At 42.1% G+C, this 18,762-nt stretch overlaps 1 protein-coding gene across 1 annotated transcript; it reads right to left on the bottom strand.

Moving 5' to 3' along the window:
- Nucleotides 1-5,005: 5,005 nt before the first annotated feature.
- Nucleotides 5,006-8,361, bottom strand: CMTM7 (CKLF-like MARVEL transmembrane domain containing 7; the record flags this gene model as incomplete). Its single annotated transcript, XM_010085898.1, has 3 exons — nt 5,006-5,095; nt 6,112-6,210; nt 8,188-8,361. Coding segments are annotated over 3 exons (363 nt in total), but the record flags the coding sequence as incomplete, so codon positions are not given.
- Nucleotides 8,362-18,762: the final 10,401 nt, after the last annotated feature.

The following is an 18,762-nucleotide window of genomic DNA, read 5'->3' as shown; positions in this document are numbered from 1 at the left end:
AGCTGGAACAGCCTGAACAGGAGCGGTGTTTAACAATATCTTAGAGCTTTTTGGTGAGGGCTCTCTCCTACCACCTGGGTGTAAATCTCTTCAGGCAGAAAGAACAGGATGTGGGCCTCCTACAGACCCATTCTCTGGTACCTGCTTCTCCCCATCTCACGCAGCCAGCAGCACCTCCTGGCTGCCAGCCCAGCATCAATCTCATCGGCAGGGCCTGGCGGTAGGTAGCTCCAGCTTTCCTTGGCTTTCAGGTGATACTCAGGCTAAAAGCAGGTCTGTACTTTTGCCCCAGACAGAGGGAAGGCCAAGGCCACTGTCCAGCACACAGCCTCTCACGCTAAGCAGCAGCATTTTGTTCCGTGCTGTCTCTTAAAGAACAGGGGAGCCCTGAGCAATTTTAAGTTAAACAGGGTAGGACATGTGGCAACTTGATGCCATGTTCCACAGCCTCTGGGTAAGGTTCAGTGCGGAACATTAGAATCCCAGACACAGTGTACAAAGTGTACATAGCAGGCAAGCAGAAAAGACACTTTCCTGTCACTCCAGGCAGATCTGCCTTTCAAATACTGACACAGCCAGAAACTGTTGATACCTGCTAGCATTTCTGTTGGTGCATAATGTGCTCACATTAGTTCCTCCTCTCACAAGCTTTCCAATAATGTTTGTTCTTCCTTGTATCCTGCTCCTTTTTGTGCTAATAAGCCCCTAGTCTTCTTCCCTGGAACATCACCCTACATCCCCCTGCTCCACCGCTTCATTAAAAGTTATAATTATCCTAGTGTCCTGCTATCCCCTCTATACTCCACATAGTGATTTGTTCCCAAAGCCTTTTAGGAGCAATGAATCCATTCCTTCATAGTTCACACAATGCAAAACACAACCATTTCAGACCAACAGAAAAAGTGTGCAAGCTGTCACATAACCTGCAGTGTCTTCATCCAGCACTGTGGGTCTCAAGCTTTTCAAAGCCACCCTTCCTCCTTTTAAAAGTTTCATTTCCCCTTCTCATCTTCCCAGTTTCTACCTGACAAAAGCACTATTCACTCTCTAACTTATCCCAGAGCTCAAACATCAGGGTTGTTTTGTTTTGTTCTGTTATTTTTTCAGTATGAAACAGTTTGTGTTACCTATTTTCTTCTCTCAACATTGACATTTTAATGCTCAGTAAAACTGAACCCCAAACTCTACCTGTGTTGGGTCAAAGGGTATAATACACTCATCTTGGAGCTGAAGAGCATGGACAACTTTTGGGTGGGATAGTCAGAGACTGGCACATCCAAATACAGTGGCAGGGGAACAGGTTTTCCTGTGGCTCCTACTTCTTGTCCTCCAGTTACAGGATGTATTCTGACACTCCCTAGAGAGAAAGTTGCTGCTCTAGCAGAGGAAAGAGAAAAATGAGCAAGACAACAATCTGATTCTCAAAGCCGTTACATCATCCAAACAGCAAACATAGTTTATTTCTAAAACAGCTGGAATCCCATATTTGACAAAGTTGCAGACAGACAGAGCTCTCAAAACCAGGTTCACACTGAAGGAAATACTTTTGCTGGCACAGCTACAGTAGTGAGGTGCCAAAGTCCCTGCCAGACAGAGCTGTCATTCAAAGACCCCCCCAGTAGAGCTGGTGATACCAGCAAAACCTGTGCTTTTCTTGGAAGACATGTTTCACAAGGAGGATTTGGGGGAAGTGAGGAAGCTTTGGCAGCAGAGATGTCAGTTTTCCAGCCTGAAAGCATCCCGCACTAAGAGCATCTGGTGGGTCTATGGACCCAGCACTGTCATAACAGCAAAAACTGCAGGCATACCTTAGACCTGTCGATAGGCACAAAAACCAAAAGGGAACTTGTAATTTACTTCTCTTGATCCAGTATAACCAAGTGCATTTGCAGCAAAACGTATTCTTTGGACAATGACAGAGCATAGCTGAGAAATTCTTTGGTTGTCAGACTCCCATCAAATTCCCCCTAAGGTTTTTTCCCCACATGGTGACAAGTGACATGGGAGGCTGAAAAAAAGTGATACTAGTGTAGTGCCAGGAGAGGGGGCACGATTCCAGCAGCAAGTGGAAATGGCCTTTTCTTCAGAGTGAGCTCAGGCTCCAGCCCCAATCCTTAGCAGACACTTCTCCCCACGGCCACCCCAGCGCTGAGGGCTCAGCTGCGTTCATACTGTGTGCAGCCGAACACTGGTTTCCCACAGGACTGCCAAGAGGGGTCAAAGCTTGCAGGGAGGTGCCTACTGGTTATCTGAGGTGGTATCACACAAGATGAAGGAGAAATAGAGCATTTCTCTTTCCTCTGGGTGAACAGAAGAGGTTGTATCCTTAAATATTTACCATGTCAGTCCAAATTAAAGTCAGAGTGCTAGTTTCCAAAAACTGTAGTTAAGTCAGTCTTGACAGGAGAACTGGTAACCAAGCACCCTTGTTGCAAAGCCAAATATAAATATATACACACATGTATGTGTTTGTGTGTGTACAGATGTATGCGTTTATCTTCTTCTGCAGGTATTTTCATTCAAAGTGCCCATAACGAAGTCCCTTGTCATGTATGTCCTTTGGACTGGTCCTGTGCTGGCAGGGCAAGGAAGCCTGAACCATCACTGATTCTGCTGACAATGGATTTCTAGCTGAGGAGGATGTCTGGTTTCTTAAGGCAGAGAGCCTTCAGGCATGCTCAATTGAGGTTGTTAAAAAGAAGAAAGTGACCTATTGCTAACCAAACACAAAACACGTCATCTGAAGGTATGGGGCAGAAAAGCAGGCCAAAGTTATACATTGTAAAGAAATAAAAAACAGTCAATATGAAATTAATAACATTATAACTGGCTGTTAGTTTAATTTGAATAATCCTCCACATTAACGTCAAAGCAATTTATCTTGGAGTGAATATATGTATCTTCATCCGCAAACAGTGGACTTTTGTGCTTTCAAATTGTTTCCTGCTCTATGTTGCTGTAAATAGGGCACTTCTAAAAAGGAACAGCAAGAAGAATCACAGAAACTGTGCACCGTGAGGAGGGGGATTTCTACCTTTCCAGGTTACCTGCTCAGTTATTTTAATTGACTTACTCAAAATTGTTGACACTTTAGCAGCTGGACAATTTCTCTTGTCAAAGAGTTAAAAAAAAAAAAAACAACAAAACAAAGTAAAGGTACATACATGAGGATGAGAGAAGAAAATATGGTTGCAACAAATGGCAGTGTATGATGACCTGCTATGAGGCACCAAAAGAATTTTCTGAGAGGACCATTAAATTACTCTAGCAGTATTGACACAGAATTTCAGACAAAGAGAAAAAAGCATAGCAGGCCAGAAAATGCTTTTTTCCTCCAGATTGGACCTGGAAAACTGTATAAATCCTACTTTTTGCAGAAACCTGCTGCACCATCATGCAGTTGTTCTGACAGAAGAGATCAGCTTAAAAGCACAAGCTCTACTTCACAGCTAGACATGAAAGGGGAAGCACCAAGGAGGGTCCTGCGCTTCCCTTTTTCCTGCAAAGAATTTCCAGCTCACTGGAGATGGATTGCAAAAGGAGAGAAAGACAAAGGTGCCATGAAGGCATTGTCTCAGCCTCAAAGTTATGTAGAACTTCATGACAATACCAGGTTGGACCAAACTGAACTATTCTGCCTGGCCAGGCTCTGAGCAGAGTCTCCAAAAGCATGGATCCCAGCAGAGGCAGAGGAAGGGACAAACCACACATAAGAGAAAGAAGCACACTGCCCATTCACAATGGGTTTTCCATAAAGACCGTTAGACCCCAAAGAGAATAATTTATAGGAAATGCACAGAAATTTTTGACAGAGCAGGTCTTACAAATAGCCATTTTACAATTTTACAAATGGGTGTTTGTGAAAAGGAAAAAAAAGATCCCACAAAACATCAAACACATATTCTTGGGTATGCATTTTCCTGTATTTGGCAGAGGGAAGTTTTAAAGAAAAATCTTCGATGGTCAATAACCTGTAAAAATTAGTGGAGAAAAACCCCTATTTCATCATTTCATGTTGGGGCTAGGAGGGAGTGTTTGCAATGATGTATTCAAGTTGGAGTTCATAATTTTTTATGCTGGCTGAGCTGATGTTAGAAAAAGTCCATGGTTCTGATAGAAAGAGGTAACAAAGACTTGGGTCAGCTTATCCAGGCACAAATCAGTTTGTAACAGTCCCTTTGTCAAACAAACCATCCTTGGAAGTTAAGAATCAGGTAGGAATTTGGAGGATTTCCCTTCTGTAAACAGATGGAGGAAATCAGAAGCAATTTTTCCATTCCTCTGAAGGGAGAACCAAATGAATCTCCAAATGAGTTTTAAACATACTTATTGCAAATAGCTGGAAATGACCACAGCCCAGCTTGTACAACAGAAGTTGTCTTTCTCTGTGAAGCTCAAAAAAGCAGGTGCTCCATTATAAACTTCTTTGAGGGAGGGGGAGATGGGGGGAGCAAAAGAACTTTGGTGCACAACATTGTTTTTGCACAGGCGTTCAAGTAGACCTTCAAAAGCTACCAGCTGTCCAGGCTAGTAACACAATATCCATGCTCTCTCTCCAGTAGAGGACACTCCTCTTTGGTATCCTATTTTGTAAGGCAGACATCTTGCAGAGATGAAAGAGTCATACAGATGCACCTTTGAAAAGGAAGACAGTGTCACTTGCCTTGCCACAAACAAATTCATCTATTTGATTAAGGAACACACAGGAAACACTTCTTCCCCACCCCAAGGAGGGGAACGTTGGTAGGACGTGGGCATTGGAGAAGAAAAAGCACTGATACATTAACTACTTGCTAGAAGCAAGTTATTTTGCTCTAGTAGTTAGTTAACAGCAGTGAGTAGCTGCAATACGTCTGTGTTGACAGAAAATATGGAATTATTGCTTTGTGAGTAATTTTGAGTAACAAGGAACAGGAGGTTAATAAATCCTTCCAGGTAGACATTGCCCTGTGGTGGAAAATATAAATATTAATTTTGTGAAGCATTTTGGCAGTTACTAAGCATGCTACTTACTTGTGGACTGTGTGACACACGAAACCTTGTAGGATGACCATATGCTTAGAACACAAAGGATCGTAGCTAGGAAGCCGAAAGTCTGAATGAAAAAACAAACAAACCACAAATACTTAAGAGAACATTAGATGACACATATTCCATGAATGTATGGATGCTCTTGTATATCCAACTACATATTTTACATTAACAGACCCAAAAGAGTGATATTTTACTGCATTCTGCCAACATATTAAAGAAAAAAAGCTTCCATAGTATAATAGCAGCTTATGTCTTGACAAAACAGTGACTGAAAGACAGACTGAGTGTGATATGCACAGAGGGAGAAAAAGCTGGACAGCAGCATAATGTCTCACCTTCTAGACTTCTCACTAGGATTCTGCAACAAAGAAGAGACTTTTTCTAACCCCTCTGATTATGCTCTTTTACTGCCCCATTCAAACAAGTCTTTCCCTGCCATCTCCCAAATAAACAAATCAGGTAAGTCTTCTAGTCTGTTTGCATCATCAGGACTAAGCTTCTGAAAGCAATTCCTTATTCTGAAGGAGCTGTATTTCAGGTCTCGCTGCTGTGAAAGTTGTGTTGCCCAAACTCAGAAGTCATGACTCTCTCTATAAAGCCCTCCAGCCAACAGAGGCACAGTATCTTCCATTAAGTCAGCCCAGGAACCCTCAGGAAAAATTATCTTGAACAGGGCTCTCTTCAGGAGCAGGAGGCGTCAAAAGCTGAAGACTGGGGTGAAATTGTTCAGATAACTTCTAGCTGCTACAACAGCCACTTGTCAAAAACTGAATTATCTTACTTCTCCCCCTAAACACATTAGTTCCTATGAGTTAAAGGACATTTGAGCCTTTGGTTTCAACTCTGACAGGACAAGTACCCACTTTAGTGGTGAGTCTGGAGTCTCGCAACCTAATGGTTTTGTTGGCATTGTGTTACAGAACATTCACTGACATGAGCTAGAAGGTAGTTCACCCAACCAAAACACAAGCAAGGCAAGTCTGGGAGAAAGTAAAATTACAAGTAATAGATTTCCAATGCCCTACTTAATATACATTGCAATTAAAAAAGCGTCAAAACTAATAAACACAGTCTTACCGCTCCAGCCACAAGTCCAGTCAAATTGTAACTCTTAGATGCTGCTACAATTGACGCAATGAGAAGCAGAATAGTACCGATTAAATAATGAAGAAACTCCTGTAAAGACAAGCACAGCCTGCATCAGAAGAGAAACTTATCAGGAAAGCATTTCGATATGCCTCAAAATGAAAACAAGTTGGCAGAGATTACTCAAATCCAGAGAACAAAACACCAGTCAGAAGAATAAAAAATTTAAAAAAACTTTTAAAAACTAAAAAAAAAAAAAAAAGGAAAAAAAATATAAAAAACACCTAATGAGTGCGTTTTGTGCCATACCTGACCTGTTCAAAAAGAGAATAGGGGCCAATCTTTAGGTGTACTAGTGTCACAGGGATAAGATCTACTTACTGAGTATGGATGCAATCCTTTCAATTCAAGTCAGTACATTACTGAGGATGAAACACGTATCTTTATTGCATCAAGGATGCACCTTACTTAACGAGACAGTTCTGGAGGAAGGAAGAAGCCTTAAGGGCATATTTCTCTAACCTTTACGAAATGGCAATAAATGGCAGCATTTATTAGTGTGCTGCTCTGGAGAAATACTTCCTAGCTTTAAAAGGTGTCAGTGCTGAACAACCTCTTGAACCACTGCAGCTTTACTGACTGCCAATCACACCCCCAATTGCAATGTCGAGATCCTGCCAGGAAACTCAGCCAAACACTAGCTGTCATTTCCCAAAGTCTCTTACAGGTCTTCCTATTTTGTTCTAAAGATACTTAAATATGTGACTGAAAAGGAGGTTGGTTGTAAAAGAGCAGCAATGTTCAAGCATCACATCCCATAAAGCTATCTGAAGCTAAGCAGCCACAAACTGCAGTGCCTTAAACTCACCAGTGACTATGGAACATTTAGGAATGATTAAACACATAACAAAATACAAAAGCAGCCTATGTAGAAGCCAAAATGGCATAGTCCTGTTATAGCAATGCACACAATAAATGCTGCTTTACAAAACAGACATTTATTAGCTTATTTCAATCCCTTATTTCAATCCCTACATCTGTATTGTCTCTTGATAAATAAGTACTTTCTAGAGACAGATAGTGGTGGTACACATTTTAAAAAAAAAAATATATAAAAAGGGATGTGAGTCTAACCATACTCTTCAGCTAAAAAGAAAATTAAACTGTTCTTTCTGGTTAGAAGTGGATGGATGGACAAACCATTAACTTAGATCTGTCAACTACTTACATAGCTTCCACTAAACACCATCCAAACACTTCTTGGATTTCAAAATCCATCTATTCTCTCCAGTTGGCTTTCCCTATCCCTTTGGTCCTTCGTCTGTGGAACTAACATGTCACTACGTGGAAGGGAGACATGTTCTAAGAGGTTATGAAAATCTGTCATCCCACACTAGGATGCAGGACTCTTCTGTTAGCTGACCTGACTCAAAGCTACTGAGGAAGTTCAGGTCTCACATTTTCTGTGTTGTTTGTTACTTCTCTGCTAGGCTATGAGAGGTGAATGTGCAGGGGAAATGTGGGAATAAGGCAGGAACATCCTGCAGGATATCCCAGGAATGGCCAGGCTACGGCAACCAGACTGAGGCTCCTATTTCTTGCTATTGTTTAAGTTACCTAAAACTATACCAGAGACATATTTGACTTAAATAGCACTCAGACTTTATTTCGGGACAGGATGTAGAACATGAATTCTGATGCTATGATCTACTCTAGCTATCCCTTGGCTGCTATAAATGACCTGAGCTAGGAGCCATCTGCTGAAGGCTTGATTATCAGTAGCTTCTTTTCTGTTGTCTCAGAATAACACTATTGCCTCCTCTGGAGTAAATCTGGATTTATATCTGTGTAAAGGATCAGATCCAAATCAGCTAAAAATCTTACAATTACGTCATCTGCTGAACTGAATACTAGTAGCAAAAGCAACAAAAGGATTTGTATACAAGGCAAAAAAGAAGTATGTGAAAAACAGGCTATCACTGTGTAACAGCACAAGAAAATGGACTAAGTAATCAAGTCATCAACCCACAAGAGAAGCAAGGAACCCAGACCATCTAACAGACTTACTGCGAGTGGCCAGCTAACGCAAGTGAGCTTCCTGTAGATTCTGAAAATGTGGATAATGTAGAAGAACAAAATCATAACCAAGTCACACATGGTGACAATCTGAAAGAAGCTGTATGCACTGTAATGAGTCCATGGAGAATTATTTACACTGATGAATCCAACAAGCAGTGAGATCTGAAAGACAAAAGGCACAATAAAGATTTTTTTACAATGGTGCTCAGAGGGCCAAGGAGATGATTTTAAACACAACAAAATGGCACTTAGAAGCAGAAGACGAGTATCTAATGTAGACTGGATGGTCCCAACAAAATGGAGAGCACAGTAACGAGCATGGTAATAATGTTTCAGAATTTGCTCTTAAATGAGCTAAAACAACCATTAAGAGTGGGGAAGGAGCCAACTGCTAGAAGCAAAGCAGTAGTTTCAGCATAAAGAATCCAACCTGAAGAAGTCTCTACGTACAACACAAGAGAGCTCAAACAGACATGAGGCATTAAATGCCTGGAGTTGCACCAGCAACTGAAGCATCTAAGCCCCACGGACTTTCAGAAGGAAATCGCTGAAAGCTGTAAAGATTAAGGTGCCCATGAACACATGCCCCTTTACTTCCATTTAGTGAGAATTCTCACATGCAAAATCGGAGGACCTGGCTGCAACTGAGCTAGCAGTTTTACCCTTCCTTTTCTACCACCTACAGAGCAGGAGTATTAGCAGACTATAAGGTAGTATCACAGCAAATAATATAAACATTTGGAGGAACTGATTAATTCACTCCACCCCCAATACAGTAGTTACAAAACTTTAATATGTTAACATTGCAACATAGAACTATAAAGCATTATTGTACAGCTTCTTTCAGCTGTAGCCTTGCAAAGGACAAAAGCTATTTTATTTTTTAACCTAGAGCTACTTGTTTATTTTACTAATCTTGTTGCTTCTACCAGCCTGGGTGATAAAAATAAATCTACCGAGGCTATACTCAAATATTTTCCTATTACAGATTTGTCAATGCATGCTTTCAGCCACTGTGATTTTTAGTTCATCCAAAGTCAGCCAGGAGCACTAATGATTCACATTTTAAGTGTTTCTCCAAGACATTAAAAAACTATCTGAAGAAGCCAGCACTTCAAGACTGCACCTTCCTTTCCTGCACACTCATCTTCCAAACTGCTAACCAACTGCATCCATTATCAGAATAATTTCCTTAAGATTAAAAGGGGGAAAAAAAACCAATGCCCAAACAACATAGCTTAGATTCTTCTTGCTGTAGTTTTAACTGAGTTTCACCTGCTCAGTTCTAAGGCGACAGGCTACACATAAACATCCTAAAGTGCAACCAAAAGCTCTAAACACATGTAAGAACTTCACAAGAACTTTCACCTTGGCCGAACTCCATCCAAACAGCCACATCAATGTCATTATAGTGAACCACCTCAAAAAGGCAGCTCCAGAGACAAGAGTTAATGCTCTAGGATCCTTTCCCACACCAGTGGCTAAACTATTGTTAGATCTCGTCTGGCTCCATTATTCTTACTATGGTAGTCCACGTAGTTGATATTAGCATTGTACGTGATGGTCAGCCCATGTCAGTAATAGGCTTCTGCACTACAGTAAGGCTACATCTCCTCCCACCTTTGAAATAGATACAAGGTAGGGCAGATGGCTTTGAAATGCAGGGCTAGATCATGCTCAGTGCTTCTCAAGAAGGGAGGTTACACGTGCCTTTGAAAATGTATGGTCGTGCCCAGTCTCCTGCTCTCTGGTTTGGGAGTGTAACATCATAGCAGCATCCCGCATGTTCAGTGCTTCTGTCTGCACCATGTCTGTTCTGTGGGTCTCACAGCCTAGCCACTGGGCAATCCTAAACGCGCAAAGTCTTGCATCTTGTGGATGGCAGAGCTTTCTGAGACGCTACATTTCTTATAAGACAGTAAAGCAATGATCTCCACAATTCAGCATTTAAAGACTTCTGTCCCAGTTCTTCAATTCTGAGATAATTTTAATTAAGTTTTGTCCAATCTATGTCTACATACACCTGGTGTACATTAAGCTGTGGTTTCATGAAGGGCCATGGCCTTTGTCACCTTCTCCTTCCCACCTTGATCACTCCCTGCCACATACTGGCTCTTGCGCTCAGCTGTGCTGAGCCACCTCAGTATACTAAACCAGCAGAAAAGTGAACTACTAGAAAAAGCAAACAGCTTTACTCTGACTCTGCCATCACACAAGGCAGGGTCAGGCGAGCAAGGGAGCACGAGGAAGAAGCTAGGACTCCAAGGGAAAGGATAGGAAGGCCTGAGCAGGCAGGATAGCAGCAGCTAGTAACCACACTGGCTCAGGCTGCCACAGACCATCCATCTCGGTTCCTCAAATCTTAATGTCAGTTAAGTAAAGAGTCATCTGCCTGACTTAGCTGTTGAATAACTTGAACGATCAGAAGAAGATCAGCAGGTCATTTACCCATCTACGAGAACACTTGAAGCAATGGAAGACAGTTAATATTTTCATGAGAAAATGAAAATTAAAATTTAATGAAATTTCATTCTATAGGAAGACTCAACAAGAAGTCACAGCAAGCACTGAATCCTGCTCTTGGATAAAGGCAGAATGAGGACAACACTTCTCTAACTTCTTTAGTTAGTTTAGTTAAACTTCTTTAACTAAAGGCTAAAAGGAGTCTCCTTTATTCAGGTGCCTTCACAATCATCAGTTCTCAGTTTCAATTACACTGCACAAATCAAGAAGGAAGCACTAGTTCACAGAAATATTAAATCTGCCTATTGGCTCATTTCATACTTGAACCACTACCACCTTTTTTACTGTGTACAAAGGATAAGCTTTCAGTTAAAAAGTATAAGAAATTGAGAAGAAACATAAAGAGGAATGTGAGCCATCCAAGGACAAGGGCAGACAATTCATCTGAGGTGTTATATTCCTCATAAATAAGAAAGACGATACAAGGTACCAACCAGTCAGTGAAGAATCTGCTCAGCAGCTAAGAACAGGGTAGAAACGTGGATTTGAACAAACATGCTTTCCACTTCAAGTGTATTTCACAATTAAAACAGTTCCAAAAACAACTAGTAAAAATTTTCCCTTATTTTAGATAAGCCTCAGCACACAGGTAGGAAGAAATCACTGCTTGGCAAGAGGTATTTCTTTCAAAAATTGCCTTTCTTAGCATAAATTTCACAATACAAAATTTACATGCAATTTCTAAGGAGGGTTCTCTGATCGCAGGTAATGCTATTTCACAAGACAGGTGCAAAGAGGACCATATCAACAATGTTATACAAAGCTATACCATGTCTGCCACACTATATTGTCTGCATGGCTAGCTGGTACAGACAGAGTTTAAAACTCACCTGCTGGAAAAGAATGCTAACAAATGTAGGAAATAGAGCAACATAGTATTATTTGTCCTTTAAAAGTGACAAATACCGAAGTTCCTGTACCAGATATTGGTTTATCATGACATACCAGGTGCTGACTGTATTTTTTTCTCTGGAATGCCTATTTCCATAAAACTTGAAATTCAGTGATAAAATTATTAATAAGTAACTGTCTGGGATCCAGCTCAACGTGTATCTTAGAAGTCAGTTTGTGGCACAGAGGGAGAGAGAAATGAATGGCAAAGCAATAAAACAATCAAATGTTGCAAGTGTTCTTATGCATCTGTGCTCAGGAGAGCAGGTTAATACATCGTGAAAACAAAAACTAGAGGCACAAAAAAATTAGGGCACTCCCACTTCCATTTCAATATAGTATTTCACAGACTGTGAGAGCAACAGACATGTAACCCACAGCCAGCAAGTCAGTCTCATTAGAAGATTTCCATGTGCTCCACAAAATATATTCAGCCTTCAGACTTGCAAAACAAAAGGGAAGCGGTGAGGGACACATTGCAGGACACTACTATTTAAGTGCTTTCTGGTTTCTGAAAAGCAAAACAAAGAACATATGCACCAATCAACTCCAAGGAATGATTTCTGGATTTAAATAAAGTTCCATATTTACTCTGTTTCACAGAAGTTGATCAGCTTAAACTAATCCACTTCTTGACTTTCGATTGGACCGGATATTTGAAGTGAGTCATGAAGCGTGTTTAGGAACACTGGTATATATCATTAACTATCTCGCAGTGAAGCCAACAAGAGCTAAAGGCAGTCAGCAATTGCCAGGAGGCACTCAACACCTTATGAGACAGAACAGACATCATAAAAGAAAGAAGGTCAGAGTCTGCATTCTATTCTCTATTTTGAGTCAGAGGCGAGGCAACCACATCCTCTGCAACACGCCAGTGGAAAATGTTGACTGTTGAATAGCACTGACATAAGCTCCATAGCCTAAACTCCATTCTGATTTGAAGTGAGCACAGCTCCACCAAAAATGAAACATCATTTGCTCTTTCCTGACATGGCCTTGCTACAAAAGCCAACCCATGGCCCCTAAAAAAGGGTGAAAAAGCACAGATCCTTCAAGGATGTTAATGGGATGCAGGACATGGGCCAGGAGATCTAATCTTCACAACAAAGAAGGGCCAGGAGTTGTGCTTATGCTGCCTTTAAGTTATGAAGGCAAGGCTCAAGAACCTTTTCCCTCTCTGCTATGACACCATGAGCTCAATGTGCCAGGCATGGGCCAGGCCAACCAGCCACACACAGGGCTGGGGGGTGAGAGAGGGGCTGCAGCAGCACAACATGTGTCCCAGCCATGGGACATGGGAAATTTAAGGTGTTGATCCAGCTATGTGTCTCGTGATGACAGCAAAGATCACAGGATCACAGAATGGCTAAGGTTGGAACGGGCCTCTGGCAGTCATCTTGCTCAACTTCCACTATTCAACAGCCAGTTGCCCAGGATCATGTCCAGATAGGTTTTGAATATCTCCAAGGATGGAGACTTGCACATGTTGCCTACAGAGGCTGTGAAGTGTTTGATCATCCTCACAGTGAAAAAGCATTTTCTGATGCTCAGATTGACTTTCATGTGCCCATTGCCTCTTGTCCTGTCACTGGGCACTACTGAGAAGACTCCATTTCCTTGTCCTTCCCTTCCCCCCATCAGGTATTGGTATACATGGTTGGGCTCCCCTGAACCTTCTCCTCTCCAGGCTAAACAGTCCCCTCTCCCAGCTTCTCCTCATCTGAAGGATGCTCTAGAACTTTATCTTTGTGGACCTGTGCTGAACTCTCTCCAGTAAGTCCATGTCTTTCTTGCCCTGGGGAGCCCACAACTGCACACAACACCGCAGATGTGGCCTCACCTCTGCCAAGCAGAGGGGAAGGATTCTGTTCCACTGTCAACACTCTTCCTAAAGCAGTCCAGGATGCTCCTGGCCTTCTTTACCACAAGAATGCATTGCTGGCTCATGGTCAGTTTGCTGTCCACAACGATCCCAAGGTCTTCCCTGCAGAACTGCTTTCCAGCTAGTTGGCCCCCAGCCGGTACTGGTGCAGGGGCTCATCCCCAGATATGCCCAGATGCAGGAGTTCGCGTTTCCCTGTGTTGAACTTGATGAATTTTCTCTCTCCAGCCTGCCAAGGTCCCTTTCAATGCCAGCACAACTCTCTGGCTCATCAGCCCTTCCTCTCCCAGCTTTTTATAATCTACAAAGTTGCTGAGGGTGCACTCTGCCCCATCTTCCAGGTCATAAATGATGTTGAACAGTGCTGGCCCCAGTACTGACCCCTGGGGTACACCACTTAGTGACTGGCCTCAGAGGACTTTGTACCACTGATCAAACCCTTTGGGCCTGGCCATTCAGACAGTTTTTAGTCCACCTCACTGCCCACTTATCTAAGCCATACCCTGTCAGCTTGTCTGTAAGGATGTTATGGGATCTTCCCTTGTCTACCAAGTTACTCACTTCATTGTGGAGGGCTATAATGTTGGTTAAGCATGATTTCCCCTTACACTGACTACTCCTGATCAGCTTCTTGTCATTCATGGTTTTGGAAATGCTTTCCAGGATTTTCTTCATCACCTTCCAAGGGACTGAGGTGAGACTGACCAGCTTGTAGTTCCCTGAAACTTCCTTCCTGCCCACAGAGATGATATCAACCTGTTCAGAATGGCACACTTTCCTTCGGTACCTCTCAGGCTAGAGAGGATAGGGAAGGACAGGACATGAATGACAAACTCTCTTGCCCTGTGCTATAAAATGCTACTTGGAAGTGCTCCCTGGAAATACAGTTCCTTTTCAAAAATCAGCTTCTGTTTTCCTCCCGGTTTCTTCTTGTCCCTGTCAAAGAATGAGCATCTCAAGCGGTCCAGCAGTCATTGATCACACTCAGTAAAAAACAAGGAGAGCGTGTACCAAGACTTCAAGGAAGTCAATCTTCCACTGCAGGAAAATTCACCACCTTCTTAAGGAAAGGAGAAGAATCATGCCTTTGTATTGTGAAGAGATGCTGTATAGGAGGAAGATCCAACTTCCACTTATTCCCAGGCCAAATGCACACTGAAGAAAAGGCCCTTGGCATTAGGCCCAGAGGCCGTTGTACCCCTGATTTCAGATGGTTTTAATTCCCCCTAACTCCCTGCACTTGCTCTTGGCTGACTGTAGTCCTGCAGATGCAATTAGTTTCTAGAAAAAGCTCATCTCAAAACATCCTAGCTTCACAGGGGTAGACTGAGGATGATGCTGGGACCAAGAGCAAGCCAGCAACATAACCCCCAGCATCTCTGGTGGCTAGATCTGCCTGTGGTTTCCAGTTTTGCCACCACTCATGGGGGCCACCATGAAACTGCCCAAAAGCTGCCCGCATCTCAGGACTAATAGGCTGGACTCACCTTCACTAACACGAACAAATGTGATGGAGTGGAACAGCAAAGATGGAAGAATCTGAGCCAAGCTGGCAAGCTCAAAGCAGCTTACCAGAGAATCACCTGCTCCAAAGAAGGGGCAGGCAAAATTGCATGCCCCCCAGTCAAGAGATACAGATACAATTTTTTCTCACTAGTAGCCTGAGGGTAATGAAGGAACGATAACACAAGAAAGGACTTGTTTTGCCCTCCATGTACCCATACGCCAGCTGGCACCACTAAGCATTTTCTGATCATGTAGTAGAAGTCTATAGTTTATCTGATCACAGAACAATTTTATAACCCAAGAACCAAACTGTGCAAGTGCTTTGTATGATCTTTTTCTAAGGTCCTCCTTTAATGGAAGTCATAAATAAAGCTCTGGCTTTATTACCAGTACTTAACTCTTTTGTAACATTTGGAAAGAACTAAATTTCCTCAGACACAGCTACCTGCACAAATATAAATCCAGCATCATCTCCAGTATTGACAACAACCTACTCCAGAGGCAAGCCTAATGTTCTGAGCATTAGAGATACACTTCCACAGCCAAACACTGACACAACAAGGGGGGAATTGAATGTCACTTGCTCCTGAATTCTGACCCCAGTTTTGTAACTATCTTACTGTTTGAACTTCTGTAAATCACGTATTTTGCTGCTTCAGCTCCCCCATTCACCAAATGAGGGCTAATAAACACTTCACATGCATTGTGATAACCCTTCAAAACACTTTAATATGTAAAATAAGGCAAAAATGTTGAGCACTGCTAATAAGCCTCTAGGTCAAGATGACTGTTTTCCTTTACAGTGTGAGAAAAAAAAAAACAAACCCACTTCCACCCCCCAAAAAAAAGGCCAAACCAACAATCAACAGATTACAGATTTATCAGACAAGCATGCGTGAAAATACGTGTGGGAATGACCCTAAAACATCCAAGGAGGAAGCAACAGAGCAAGCAAAATGGCTGGAAAAGGTTGGTCTTTCGGGGGTTGCTTTTTGGTTGATTTTTTGACATGACACCACACAAGACTAAAAAAAGAAATGAGAGTCTGAGCTCACTATGAAATGGGAATGGGTATATATTTCCTGTCACTTATTTACTTACAGTAGACTTTGATATCATGTGTTGCAAAAACCCACCACACATAAGATATTGCAAATAAACTCCTGCTTTCTAAGTGAAAGTGCAATCTTCAATGCTAAGGCTACTACCTATCCTCTTGACCGTTCCTCACTGTTCTGTAACACACATTATCACTTGCCTGTATCGAGCTGTTCTTTCACAATTCTGCTAATGACTGTGGAGTAAGGGTTATCCTCTTCCACTGTGCCTTGTACAACACCCCGTACAGTGGTAAGGTACTGGTTGTGGCTGGAATGGACTCAGTGGCCTTCACAGTAGCTCACATGGTGCCATGCTTTGCATTTGTGGTTGTAACAGTGTTGATAACACATCAATCTTTTGGCTGCTGCTGAACAGTGCTTGCACAGCAATAAGGATTTCTTTCTCTCTTCTCCCTCCCCTCACCCCAAAGCAAGAAGGGCTGCAAGTGCGCAAGAGTTGGGAAGCAACACAGCCAGGACACCCAGCTCCAACTCACCAAAGCAATATTCCAGACCATATGCTGTCATGTTCAGCAATAAAAGTTCAAGAAAAGGAGGTACAAGGGTTCGAGGTTACGGCATTTGTCTTCCCAAGCAACCATTACACATCCTCAGGTCCTGCTTTCCAGGAAGTGGCTAAACATCTGCCTGCCACCCGGGAGCAGTGAATGAATTCCTCTTTCTGCTTTGCTTGCGTGTGCAGCTTTTGCTTTCCTTATAAAACTGCCACTATCTTGACCCATGGATCTTTTTGTCTTCCTTCTACTTTCTCCCCATCCTGCAGGAGAGGGGAGTGAGTGACAGGTGGGTGTTTGGCTGCTGGCTGGGGTTAACCCACCGCAGGTGGCCTACTCCTTGCCTGGGACTTCTAGCTGCTGCAGTAGTACAAACAATGATATTACAAATCTTCATTGCAGAAAGGAACTAAACATGGTTTTTGCAAATTCCAAGATCATATCAACTGACAGGCTGAAACTGCTGTCTTACTGTGTAACCTTTAACTACGGATAATAATAATTCTTTTTCTATATAGAAATAAGATGTGAAATGCCAGATAAACTGCAAGGAGGGAAGATAATAAGAAGCAAAATTGCCTCAAAGCTCCCAGTTCTAGAGAAACACTATAACTCTTATCTCAAAGATTTACCATAATACTGTGACAGACACATTGTCATGGACAATCCACCTGTCAAAGAGCACTGAGAGGAGAGCTGCTTCACTGCAGTTGCTGGAGCACTGATGAACCTTTGTACTGCTTTAAAGTCCCTCCTCCTGAATCCTGAGAACTATCCACGAAATTGATAAAAACTGGTTGTTTTCCACTCTCTTAAAACTTACCCAAGTTCTGGTGCAAGCAATAGTACAGAAACTGTCTACAGATTTGGAGCAAGGGACACCACTGACTCATATCAAATTTTATCACAGCCTTTTTAAAAAACAATACAAGAAGAGCTAAATGCTTTTTGTATTTGAACAAAAAAAAAGTCAAATTTTCCAGCTTGTGACACCAGCCAAGACAGTGAGTGGAATTTTCCACCCCTAAGCAATCCAATCAGGATAACCATGCCCTGCAAAAATGTCACTGACTGCAGCTGTACATTTCCGAATGTTACACCTCAACACAGTGAAGTAACACCCATATATTATTAAGTACATATTTCTGGACAGAATAAAACAACTTTTTTTAACAGCTTCCCAAAACAGAAATATGAGCGAGGCACAGACCAAGGTTACAATTATAGTTCATGCAAGACTGGATCAACTAATTTAAGCAACAACGTTGACTGCTGCTGTAATAGCGATTTCCTTCTTCCAGGGTGGTGTTGGAAATGTCAGTTGTAACAGCCAAACCTCTGCTAGAAAAAGAAGATAAAAACACCAGTCCATTTAAAACTTCACTAATAACAGATGAAATCAGCTGCCCTCAAGTGCATGGATCTGTGAAGCAGTCAGTCTCTGGTTGCACAATAATCTCTCAGCCTCTGCGTCTGGGCAGATTTCCTTCTTGTCTGGCTGCTTTGCTAAAATAAGGAGGCTGCCTGGCCTCTGATAAGTGACTTCTCTTGTGCACCACCACCCACAGTCTACTTATTGAAGATAAAAATGGTGGGAGGGTGAGAAAAGGCAACATAATCTTATTGAGACCCTCTATGACTCAGATAAGAGGACAATCCTAAATACAAACAAGTGGTATTCTTTATCTATCCGCTCAGGCACAGGCCTCAGTGGTAGAAAAGGGTGTGGATATGCATGTGAATGACATTATTAAAGGGCCCTTGCTATAGGATGTTAGGCATGATCATTTAAAAAGGCAACTCTTTGTAATGACTAGCTACAATTAAGTCCTGCCTACCACTGATCACAGCGTATGGAATGCTGCAATCCCACCACTGCCAGTTTAACTACCTCCCTGCCTCAATCCCCACAACTGCCTGCACCACCACTACACCACACTGAAAGACACCACACAATCCTGTACATTATTAACTGAAAGATGAGGACTTTACAGTTACATGGCAAAGAATATGCTATATTCTCATCAGGCAGTGAATGAATGAAAAAAAACCAAACAAACCCACAATAAGTTTGTTACCAACAACCACCTCATAATTTTATTTCTTTTCTCTCCAATCCAACATTAACAGATTTGTTTTAAAAATC

The sequence above is a fragment of the Pterocles gutturalis genome, unplaced genomic scaffold (genome assembly GCF_000699245.1).
Source record: "Pterocles gutturalis isolate BGI_N339 unplaced genomic scaffold, ASM69924v1 scaffold32030, whole genome shotgun sequence".
In the NCBI taxonomy this organism is placed as follows: domain Eukaryota; kingdom Metazoa; phylum Chordata; class Aves; order Pterocliformes; family Pteroclidae; genus Pterocles; species Pterocles gutturalis.
Note: the sequence above shows the minus strand (reverse complement) of the source record. Positions and strands in the feature narration are given on the sequence as shown.